This window comes from Leucopleurus acutus, assembly GCF_964270905.1.
Source record: "Leucopleurus acutus genome assembly, chromosome: 5".
In the NCBI taxonomy this organism is placed as follows: domain Eukaryota; kingdom Metazoa; phylum Chordata; class Mammalia; order Artiodactyla; family Delphinidae; genus Leucopleurus; species Leucopleurus acutus.
The window spans coordinates 29466685-29479788 of NC_139147.1; the positions used below are offsets into that span (position 1 = coordinate 29466685).

The following is a 13104-nucleotide window of genomic DNA, read 5'->3' on the forward strand; positions in this document are numbered from 1 at the left end:
TCGTTGTGGCTAGCGGGCTCTAGAGCACAGGCTCAGTAGTTCTGGTGCACGGGCTTAGCTGCTCTGCAGCATGTGGGATCTTCGCGGACCAGGGTTCGAACCCATGTCCCCTGCATTGGCAGGTGTATTCTTAACCACCACTGCGCCACCAGGGAAGCCCCTGTTAAAGTGTTCTTGAAGAAGAAAAAAGTGCAAAGACATGTGCTTCCGGATATCAAGTCTTATGAAATGGTAATAGTGAAGACAGTGTGATTAGTGTAAGGGTGACAAAAAAGTCAGTAAAAAAAAACAAACCCAAAAACAGGGCTTCCCTGGTGGCGCAGTGGTTGAGAGTCCGCCTGCCGATGCAGGGGATGCGGGTTTGTGCCCCGGTCTGGGAGGATCCCACATGCCGCGGAGCGGCTGGGCCCGTGAGCTATGGCCGCCGGGCCTGTGTGTCCGGAGCCTGTGCTCCGCAATGGGAGAGGCCACAGCAGTGAGAGGCCAGCGTACCACACACAAAAAAACAAAAAAACAGAGTTATGGAACTTATTACATTTATTATGAGTTTGGTACTGCTGGACGGTGTGAAAATGATTCTTTTTTTTTCTGGGTTTCATTTTTTTAATTGAAGAATAGTTGATTTACAATACTGTGTTAGTTTCAGGTATACAGGATAGTGTTTCTTTTTTTTTTTTTTTTTTTTTTTTACAGATTATATTCCACTATAAGTTATTACAAGATATTGGGTATAATTCCCTGTGCTGTACAGTAAACCCTGTTGCTTATCTGTTTGATGTATTAATCCCATACTCCTAATTTGTCCCTCCTCCTGCTCTCTCCCCTTTGGTAACCATAAATTTGTTTTCTATGTCTGTTTCTGTTTTGTATATACATTTATTTGTATTATATTTTAGATTCCACTTATAAGTAATATCGTATTTGTTTTTCTTTGTCTGACTTATTTCACTATGCATAATATTCTTTAGATCAATCCATGTTGCTGCAAATGTCAATATTTCATTTTTTATGGCTAAATAATATTCCATTCACATCTTCTTAATCCAGTTGTTGATGGGCACTTGGGTTGCTTCCATGTCATGGCTGTTGTACATAGTGCTGTTTTGAACATTGGGGAGCATGTAACTTTTCAAATTGGTGTTTTCATTTATTCCAGATATACACCCAGGAGTGGAATTGCTGGATCATATGGTAGTTCTATTTTTAGTTTTTTAAGGAACCTCCATACTGTTTTCCATAGTGTCTGCACAAATTTACATTCCCGCCAACAGTGTACGAGGGTTCCCTTTTCTTAACATTTGTTATTTGTAGACTTTCTGATAAGTGGTTCTGTGTCAGTCAACTGAAAACTCAAAACGAAATAAAAAGGTGTCTAACTCCCATAAAACACAAAAATTCTTTTCCTATGGTGTGTATAAATGTGAAAGGAAAAGCAATAAACATATTACAAGATATTATTTAAAAAATCTTCAAAACATAACATTTTTCTTCAGTGTGCATGAAAAAGCATAAGCCAAATTCAAACATTAAGATGTCTGATTATATTAAAATTGAGAACTTCATTAAAGAACACTTTATGAAAGCTAACAGCAAGGCAAAACAGGAAAAGAGATAAGTAAGCACTATACATCAGTAATAAAGAAAAATACAACTTAATTAAAAAAAATCAAGACTTGAACAGACATTTTACAAAAGAGAAATTCCAACTAGGCAATGGAAAGTTCTTAAAACCTTCAGTGAGCAGAAACATGTAAATTAAAACCCCAGTGAAACAGCACATGCCTACCAGAATGACTAAAATTAGAAAGCCTTACAAGACCATTTATTGGAGAGGATGTAGAATAACAGAAATGTTCACATGTTGGTGGTAGGGCGTAAATTGGTACAACCTCTTTGGCAAATTATTTAGGATTATTTATTAAAATTGAAGATATTCATATTCTATAACACAGCAATTCTACTCCTAGGTATAAAACCAACAGATATTCCTTCACATATGCATTGATGTGTGTGTTCAAGAATGTTCATAGTATTAACACATATTAACCCCAAATTTGAAACAACATATGTCCACCAACAGGAGAATGGATAAATAAGTTGTATTATGTTCATTCAATAAAATACTATATAGCAATGAATGATTACAAATGAATGACTAAATTTACACCTGACAATGTGGTTTAATATCACAAATATACTGATAATTGAAAGAAGCCAGATACAAATATGAATACAATTATATTTCCAAAATGAGCTAATCTAAAATATATTGTTTTAGAGGCATCCGTGGAAGGTAAATAATAGCAATAGCAAAAAAGAAAAAAAAATTAAAAGTAAACATGGTTCTTAGTTTTATAGAAAAGTAAGAAGCTAGTTACTGGGTTAAGGTCATACTGGGAGTTTCTAGGTTCTATTTCCTGACATGGGTGTGGTAGCTAAGTGGCTATTTGCTTTATATTCATTAATTAGTCTTTAGTTTTATGTTCTTTTCTGCATGTAGGTTTTATATTTTACAATAAAAAGAAAATTAGAAAGCCATATCTGCTCTCCCCACCCTTCTTGAAATCAAAAGAATGAATGGCCTAAGCAGACCAAGCTGCCCTGCCCCTTCCATCTGATAAAAGGGAAATGACATGAATGAATGAATGAATGAATGAATGAATCAAGGGCTGCTTGTAATAATAAATATCTTTTGCTTCTTCCTGATTCCTGAGCAGTCTTGGTTTGATTTTACTTCAGAAGCAGATTGGAGAAAATGATGGATCTAAACCTGAAACACCCTAGTCTTAGAACTCTATGTTGAGTTCAGATAGGAGGAAATTGTAAAGATCTCCAAAATTATTGGACTTTTTTTGGGTTATATTTAGAAGACTGTCCTTCCTTACTAAAATTCCACAAGCTAAGTGGATAATGGAATGTAGAGGAATTGGTTAGCATACCCTCACCACTGTCACAATCAAATCATACATATGCTTCCCTGGATTCCAGGGAGTTCTAAGGAAGTCATGTAAGGTGTCCTTTGTCTTTCCTTATATGCTGTATCCCCTCCCCCATAATGTACCTGCCCAGTGTCCTCATGCCCTGCTAACACCTCACTAGCTGTTGTCGTGTTCCGATACATACTAGAACTAAATCAACTAACTGCAACTTAATCCATACCGTCAGACCCAAGTATTTATCTTCATTGTACTGAATCTATTGCTGATCTCTCTCAAGAGTTCATTATGTTGTAGGAAATTTCTTGTACCCCAACCCAAAGCATTGCAATCTTACTTGGCAGCAAGATTTTATATCTAACCGCAGTCCTGAATATTCTGAGCTTGCTAACCTCTTTCCTTCCTATGGCTCCCCTGGGTTATAGACCCCATAGTGGTAATGCACCCAGAACTTGCATCTTCCCTGGTGCCCCAAGGCTCTACAGATACAGTTGGCTGTCCGTATCTGCGGATGTGGAACTCTTGGGCACAGAGGGACGACTGTGCTGCGCCATTTTATATATGGGACTTGAGCATCCTCAGATTTTGGTGTCCGTGTGGGAGGGCGGGAGATTGGTGGGGGGGGAGTCTTGGAACCAATATCCCATGGATATCAATGGACAAGTGTAGACAGAAACTCTTAAATCATAGCTACATGTTTCGTGTCACTCTGACACAACTTGTTCCAGCAGAAGCAGCGTTCGATTTTTCCAGTTAGTGAGTCTAGCACCAAATCCTACACATTATTATCCAGAATGAGAGCGAATGATCACACTCACCTAAAAGATCCTAAATGACTTGGCTTCATTTCCTCCAATGCTCTTTCTCACGCAATACACCAGCTAACCTGGATTCTTTGAATACTCCATGTGCACACAGATACCTTCTTGACTCACTGCGTTGCTCACATCCTTCACATCTCTGCTCAATTCTCACCTCCTCAGTGGGAAATTCCCCAACCAAACTAATTAAAAGTGCAACCTGACACACTCACTAGGCATTCACTGTTCCTTATTCTACTTAATTTTTCTCTACAGCACTTATTAGTATCTGACATACTGTATTTTTACTTGTTTATTATGTCTTTCTCCCATTAGGATGTAATTTCCACTATGATAAGGATTTTTGCTCTATTTTCTTTTTTCACTTATATATTCATAGCACAAAGAACTGTGATGGACCCATAATAAACTGATCACATGTAAATGTGTTAAGTTAATGAAACATAATTTGCATGAGGAATTAATTGAGGAATTAATACCAGAAAAACTCATCTTTTAAAAAATAGCATTTATCTTATTTTCAATTCAAATTTTGAGTCACTTTCAAAGGATTTTATAGGAGATTTTGTTTTACATAAGTGTTGCTGACCTGATTATATTTACTTTGTGATTCTTGGGTGCTTTTCTTCTCAGGTTTAGGCATTAAAGAACCCTTGGGACATATAGATTTCTATCCAAATGGAGGGAAAAAGCAACCTGGCTGTCCTAAATCAATTTTTTCAGGTATACCAATAGTATTTTAGAATAAATTGTGCATGAGTCAAAATAATGAAAGAAAATCAGTTTACTTTTTTCCCTTATTAATCTGGGGGCAAGATTTTTTTTTATCACCATTGCTCATGATTCAGGAGTTATTGGTGGAAAATGGTTTAATGTGATCCTTCTCGGTTCATAAATGTTACCAGTAGACATCCCATTTGGTTATGGGTGAAACCTATTACATTATAGTCTCAACAGTTTTAGTTTATCATTTTAAACATTAGGAGAAGTTATAAGTCAATGAAGAAGCATGCATAGCAAAGTTATATAACACAAGTTTGGCTTCAGGATTTAATTTTTACCATTACCATAGTATTGTACAAACACAGATTTATGAACTTCTGCACTTGGTTATTCTGTACATAAATAGCTGAGCAACATCTCCAGGTGTGGAATTTGGCTCACTTCAGAGCTATGGCAAAAAAATGTTCTGAGGTCTACAGTGGCAACCAGTCACGTACCACATCATTAAAGGCCACTGCAACTAGAGAAGTTTGGTTAAAGGGATAGGGATGTGAGAAGTTAGGAAAGGAAAGAGACATGATAAAGTTTTAATGTCACCTTGTTTCACATTCATCTCCGACACTGAATAGAAATGTTAAGCGTGAGAGTTTAGAAGGGAGATATGTGTACACTAGTTATTAAATATGGTAGCACTGTGTGTAGAGTTTGTTGAATAATTGAAATTAAACATTTTTGCTGTGTTACTTTAGAAAAATTTCTAATAAATCTCATGTAAAAGGCATATTACATTTAAGTTTAAATGGTAACATTTGTTTAGGTGCCTGAGATAAAACTGCATTGTAGTCAGCCCTTTGATATTCATACAGTGCACAGCATTAGGTAGAACTTAATATTTTTTTTTAAACTTACTTGAACTTGGCTTAATACATCTAACTGCTTGACTTTGAACACTTAAGGACTTGAATTTATTAAATGCGACCATCAGAGAGCAGTTTACTTATTCATGGCAGCTTTGGAAACAAGCTGCAATTTTATTTCATTTCCTTGTCATTCATACAAAGATTACAAGACTGGTTCATGTGTGGATTGTGCCGACTTTAAGGAAAAATCGTGTCCTAAACTAGGTAAGAGAGATTATCATACTTACTATACTTCTTTGTGGAAAATGAACAATGTAATTTTGTTAGTATTTTCTGCTGGAAGCTTTCATACTTACTTGTGAATATGCTATTAACATTTTATGGAAAAATTTTCTGTGGAACAGAGAAAATAGTTATTTCCTACTAAATATTTTTCAGATTCTTAGTGAGAGGAACTTGGTCAACCTCCTTTCTGTGTTACATGTTGTGGGCGCATTTGGTCGTCTCATGATGATACTTGATCTTGATTCACAAAAGGATCTCACTATTTAGCATCCATCTATATTTCCACTAAAGAAAGAAACTTGTGCATTCTTAGTGGTACTGAGGGTTTTGTTTGTTTGTTTGTATTTTTAAGGGAATTCTTAACAAGTGAAGAGGTGTGAACCATGGTTAGCTTTTCATTTGCTATTAGCAAGTAGATATGAATCACGCATGGTTCACACCATCTAAATCAATAAACTTAAGAGCAGTTAAGTGTTGCAACTTTTGATAACTAAAGCCTGCCAGTGGGAAATTATAGAGAAAAAAAGAATCCATATAAAAAATAGAATGTTAGAGCTGGAAAGAATCTCAGAGGCTGTTTGTTCAGGGTTTGCCAAAGACAATACCAGACCCCAAGCGTGTCATGGGCATGTAGACATCTGATCAGTATCATGATAGGCTCCACCAGAAATGTTTCCAAAGCCAAGTAACCTCAATGAAATGGGTAGCAATTACAAAGGCTGAATTAAACAGCCTCCTGTGGTTTTCTTTCACAGGAGGTTTATACTAATATACTAGAGAATTGCTAGAAGAGGCAGGCAATATGCAGGCTTTGCATGACTTATTTCCTCATAGACCCCTTCTGTCCACAAAATATCTTGTGGGATTAGTTTTCTTCAGTCCTCATGTTGGGGGTTGCTTTTCTGGTCCCGTTGCTTTTCCATATAAATGAGGAAATTGTGACCCAGTGTGAACATATGGATTGCTGAAGGGCACAAGTGAAAACGGAAGTTAAATCTCTGAATTTTCAATTCAGTATTCTTTCTACTGCATTCAAATTTCAAATTCGGAGGTAGCAGTGTGGAAACAGACACATACATGAAGTAGGAAGCATATTAAATATGTGTGTATGTATATGTTATATATTCTGTATGTACAAATATTGTTTGTATCTGAAATATATATTATACATACAATATATAGTGTACATAGATGCTATCTATAATATATACATTGTATATATAATGTATACATATGCGTACTGTATCTGTATGAATGTGTATATAGGATAATTGAAGGCTGTGCTCATGGAGCTAAATTCTGTGTTCAAGTTTTATCTAATCAATTTATTCTGCTGAATTAACTGAAAAGAGTTTCAAGTAAAATTCTGCATTTGTAATAGTAAAAACTTATACAAATGGACTTTAACTATATGGCATGTGCAAAGCTCTGATAAGGTTTCCAGGGAGTAGATTTATTTGTGAATCTTGAATTTAAGAGTTGTTATTGTAGTTGAAATAAATAGAATGTGAAATTATTTGAAAAATGATTTTTTAATTATAAAAATTCATAAATTATAATTATCATAATACATTGATCCTTTAGTTCTTTTAGTGATTTGATATTTTTGTATGCTATTTGATAAAAGTCCAATTACTAATATTCTATTTCTCAAATCTCAGGTTATCAAACTGAGCTATGGAAAGATGTTTTAAAAGAAAGAATAGAGAACAGAACTCTCAGGACCACTGTGTTTTTGGATACTGTTGGCACAAATCCATTCTGTAGTAAGTTAACATTTTTAACAAATGAACAATTGATTAGTTTTATATAGTAATTCATATTTTTATTCAAAATTCAAATCTCAAAATGTACTTTCAAGGAACTTTAAATTTTGTTAGAGCCAGTTATACAAATTCAAATAAGGACTTAATTTTTGAATAAAATGAGCATATGCTTTGGGTAATAGTCTTCCAAAAAAATCAAGGTATTTTTTTTTTATCCCCAATTTCCATGATTCTTCTTCCCACGTTTAGAGTTATAGCAGCATATAACAGCTTACAGAGTTTAAGACATCTGTCTACACTATTACCACCCTTTCAGAAACTGAAACTAAATTATATAAATACAAAAATACGCAAGTAAATAATAATCTTCCCAATATATTTAGACAAGAGGAAAAAATTTGAAGAACAGAAGAGAATCTCAGAAATGTAATAACTAATTAGATTTATGAGGAGCTATTTAAAAAAGTAAAATTATTCTGTTTGGAGAGCAAGATCTTAAAGTGCTTTATAAATAAAAGCAAATCCTATGATATGAAGAATCTTATGAAATAAGTTTCCAGTCACTGCCATTGATCTTGGTTACTGGGGAATAAATATTTAAAATAGACTCTTATTATTTTAAAATATTTTAGGTCAGTTATTGCAGATGTTTTGCAGTCAAAGTTATTATCAATTTTTAAGATACTCTTTAAACATTTGTGATGTGCCCTGTCATTCAGAATTGGGCTCATCCATTTTTTAATTTAAAAGTTTTATTGAATTAAAATTTAGATTCACATGCAGATTATAAGAAATAATGCAGAGGGATCCTGTGTAAAATGTATTCAGTTTTCTTCAGTGGTAAAATTTTGTAACACTATAGAATAAATGTAATATCATTACCACATGATACTGATATTGCTAGAATCCATCCATTTTATTTATATTTCCTCACTGGTGTGTGTGTGTGTGTGTGTGTGTGTGTGTGTGTGTGTGTGTGTGTGTGTGTGTGTGTGTGTTTAGCTCTGTACAACTTAATCATCATATAGGGCTCTGTATCTATCACCACAGTGAAGATATTGGACAGTTCCATCACTACCAGACCCGTTGGGTGGCACTTTTATAGGCATATATACCAGCTTCTTGTCCTGCTGTTTCTAATCCCTGACATCCATTAATACACTCCTAAAATTTTGTCATTTTGAAAATGTTATATAAAGGGAATTGTTCACTATGTGACCTTTTAATTGGCCTTTTTAAAGTCAGCATGATTCTCTGGAGGTTCATCCAGCATGTATCAATAATTCATTCCGTTTTATTGCTGAGTAGTATTCCACAGTACGTACGTACTGAAGTTTGTTTAATCACTCATCTCTTGTAGGACATTAGGCATGTGTTTAGATTTGGCTATTATGATTAAAGTTGCTGTGGATATTTGTATAAAAGTTTTTGTGTGAATTTAGGTTATCATTTCTCTGTTAGAAAGGCCCAGGAATACAAATGCTGGGTCAGAAGTTAATTGTACATTTAACCTTATAAGAAATTGAGAAAGTGTTTTTCAGTGTGGCTGAGCATTTTACATTACCTGCAGCAAAGTATGAGTGATATAATGAGTGACTTCTTACTAGCATTTGGTGTTGTCATTATTTAACAAAATTATCCTTCCTGATAGGTATATAGTGATGCCTTGTTGAGGTATTAATCTTTGTTGCCTTAATGGTTTATGAGATTGTGTATCTTCTCACTATATCCTCTTTGGTGAAGTGTGTCTTTTGCTCATTTTCCAACTGGAGTTTTTTTAACTATTGAGTTTTGAGGATTCTTTATATATTTTTGATAGTAGTCCTTGTTTCCTTGTTGAAGATTTGGTTTGCAATTATTTTTTCCCAGTCTGAAACTTGACTGTCTTTTCATCTTCTTCACAAGGGCTTTCACAAGGGCAAAAGTGTTTACTTTTGATGAGGTCTAATTTATCATGTTTTCCTCTCATGGACTATGCTTTCGGTATCTAAGAATTCTTTGCTGAGCCCTAGGTCCAGAAGATTTTCACCCCCAATTTTTTTCTAACAGTTTTATAGTTCTGTTTGTTCCTTTAAACATAGACAACCTTGTTTTAAATTTATATTGAAAAGTACATACCCTAGAATATCTAAAATAATCATTGCCAAGAAGAATAAAGAAGAAATAATCAATTTGACCTTTCTTCTGTATCACATCTCTTTTTCTGATTCTCTTCTTCTGTCTTCCTCTTCTACCTTTAAGGGTTTGTGATTACAATCTTTGGGACTGCATTGGGCCCACTTGGATAATTCAAGATAATCTCTCTATTTTAAGGGCAGCTGATTAGCAATCTTAATTCCATTTGAGATCTTAATTATCCTTTGCCATTTCAGGTAACATATTCACAGGTTCCAGAGATTAGGGCACGGACATATTTGGGGAGGTCTACCACAATTATAATATGCATATGTGATTTTTCACAGTTTACTGGTATCAACATTTACCACGTCAAGTGAAATGTGGGAACTTCACTTCCATTTAGGTTATTTTACATTCTCCGCTTTTATATATCATTGTCTTGAGTATCGGATCATGTGATAATTTTTACTTCAAGTATCAAATATGATGTATAAATTCACAAGGATAAGGATAATTTATTGTACGTACCCATATTTCTTCTCTTCCCATTATTACCTTTTTGTTTCTGATACTCCAAGATTATTTATTTCATCAATTCCTCTGTGTTCCTTCTTACAATATTTAAGAATGGGTCTGTTAAAGAGAAATCCTTTAAGTTTTTCTTTGTCTGAGAATGTCTTTATTTCTCCTTTATTCTCAAAGGATAGTTTTCCTGGGTATAAGATTTAGAGTTGAGTTCCTTCTTTTAGCACTTGAAAAATGCCGTGTCTCTTCCTTTTGGCTTCTGTGGTTTCACATGAGAAATCCATTGTAACTCAATTTGGTGTTCTCCTGTAGATAACACATCATTTCTCTTTGGCTGCTTTCAAGAGATTTTTCTTTGTTTCTAGTTTTCTGAAGCTTAATTATAATTCTTTTGTTATACTCCCACAGGTCCCTGAGATTCTGTCCATTTTTTTTCTCAGTCTGTTTTCAGGTGGAGTTTCAGGCAGATCGATCTGTTCTCCAGTTCACTGATTTCTATCCTCTTTCATTTCCACTCTGCTATTGAGGCTGTCCAGTGAGTTCTGTATCCATTATGGTATTTGTCATTTATGTAATGTCTACTTTTATTTTCTTTTATAGCTTCTATTTCTTGGCTGAGATTTTGCTATTCCTTCATTTTTTTTCAAGAGACTCTGACTTGGAAGGATTTTTATGACAGTTCCTTTAAAATCCTTGTCAGATAATCCCAGCCTCTGATTCATTTCAGTGCTGGCATTAGTCGATTGTCTTTTCTCACCAGAGTTGTGATTTTCTTTGTTCTTGGTATAATGGGTAATTTTCAGTCACATCTTGGACATTTTCTCTATGTGACAATTTGAGTCCTGTTTAAATCTTCCATTTTAGCAGGAGTTATATTGTTTAGGTTTTGGCTTTATGTACTCTGAGACTGTGAGTTTTAGCTACATAAAGCTTCAGGATTATCATATTCTCCTGGTGATTTGCTTTACTTTGCTCTTTTTTTGTGCTTCATAAATAAAAATGCATTTTTTTTTGCCTCACAGACTATTTTATCAGATTTTATCACAACAACAATTTGTCTCATAGAGCCTTTGAACCTTGTGTCTTCTTTTCTATCCTCAGTATTATATTCAGTAGTATTTTATTTCACTTATTTAACAATAAATAATTATTATGAATATTATCATTAATCAAATGCTCACTTATATTTACCAATTTCAGTTTTCTACATTTTATCTTGTCCTTTCCTCCCTTCCCAACTCCTTCCTTTGGGACTTAATTTCTATCTTGCTAAAATAGATCCTTAATGACTTTTCACTAAGTAATGTTTCTCAGTTTGTTTGTTTCCTTGAAAATGTCCTTATCTTTTTCTTACTCTGGAATGTAAATTTAGTCCGGAATAGAATTCTACATTGAGAGTTTTTTCATTGAGTACTTTGAAGATATTAATTCTCTCATTTTAAGATAATTTTCTTATCATTTATTAGCAGTCTAATTGTCCCCTGCAGATAATCTATATTTTTCTTCTGGTTAAACTTATGTATGTATATATGTATTTATTTATCCATCTATTAATTTATGCATGATTTGTTGTTATTTTCTAGTCTCAGTGGTCAGTTCAAATCTCTATTAAAGAAAAAAATATTTGTGTTATTTCAAAATAAAGATTCATGTCACATTTTAACAGAAAACTCTCATCAGTCTGCTCTTCTTCAAAATTCTCCCTTCAGGAACAAGTTGGATTTTGTTTTTTCCAGAATTTAGTTACCATAATACTAGAGGATTTTTCATGTAAATTTTTGGAGGTCCTTAACCAATGGGGACTTGTAAATTTAAATTCTGTGTTACCTGGAGTTTTATTTAGTCTTAAGGAATTTATTTTTCCACTTAAGACCCATACACAACCAGTAGGAAGAATTTTTCAAGTTTCTCTTTCAATGACAAAGCAGAGAGCTAAGGTCCCTGACTGTGCAATGTTTTTCACTGTAGCTCCATCACTTAGTGTTGTCTCCTGCTGTACCATGGAAATTGACACTTCATCCTTTGTCTCCATGCTACACCCAGTTCTCAAGTCCCATGCAGATCCAGGGCTTCAGTTCTTCTTAAGCCTTGCCTTTAATTTCTCTTCATTGCTGTCTCCTGATATTTTCTCTTCCTTCATCTGAGCTTTGTCGTGTTTTCAATTTACACCCAGAATGTCTATACACTTGTAGCAGGAGGCAGGCTTATTATGTAACATCTCAATATATCATACTGCCAGGAATCATCTGAGCAAGTATGAGCACCCACTTTTTTGGGTGAGGGAACCAAAGTATTTTATCTAAAGCTGGGCAGTCACTTCAAAGTAAGAAGTGTTCCTTTATGTCTTTTGTGTTAGCAATTGATGAGGGTCAATTATAAATCCATTACCTTCTTTGAGGTAGTACTAAGCATCTGGCATAGGCAAGAAGTTACTCTGGGCTGTTGAGTAGCAACATTTAATGGCTAGCATGCACAATTTTAGTACATATGTATTTCACAAGAAAAGTTCATCTATCCCATGTTCTGTATATATACATTGTCTTCCAAGAGTTTTGCACAATACTGGGAAAATTCACGGAGAGTAAGAAATTTCTGTGTACACCAGACAATATCAGGTATAGGGATGAGTTCAGCATCTTTGCCTCTGAAAGATATATCAATTTTTTTGTACGAGAATTTTGAAAATGAACTACTATGAGCTCACTCTGTATAGGACTGTCTAATTTTACAGTCATTCCAAAACAACCAGTGAAATTGGGAATTACATTTGTCAAGCAAATTTAGCTAGGACTATTAATCAGATAATTAAGGAACCTTATCATATTTACCTTAGATGTGCTATTGATAGAGAAAAATTGTTTAATTGACCTAAATTCTGATATTTTTCGATTTGCAGACAAGTTAGTATTTACTAATTATTTGACCAACTTTTCACCATACCCATGACTGTCTGGCAAGCTTTTATTCCTCATTTTTAAGACCAGTTAAAAATTAACAAGAGGGAATTTCCCTGGTAGTCCAGTGGCTAAGACTACGTGCTCCCAATGCAGGGGGCCTGGTTTGATCCCTG

The 13104-nt window shown here is 34.4% G+C and overlaps 1 protein-coding gene across 1 annotated transcript in view; it reads left to right on the plus strand.

Moving 5' to 3' along the window:
* The window catches only part of LIPI (lipase I), a gene marked incomplete at both ends in the record, with an annotated part of 47991 nt that overhangs the window by 23929 nt on the left and 10958 nt on the right, over positions 1–13104 (plus strand). Inside the window, 3 exons of the mRNA XM_082840254.1 lie at positions 4391–4480; positions 5437–5604; positions 7287–7391. Coding sequence (XP_082696380.1) covers positions 4391–4480; positions 5437–5604; positions 7287–7391 — 363 coding nt within the window. The remainder of the gene's footprint in view (positions 1–4390; positions 4481–5436; positions 5605–7286; positions 7392–13104) is intronic.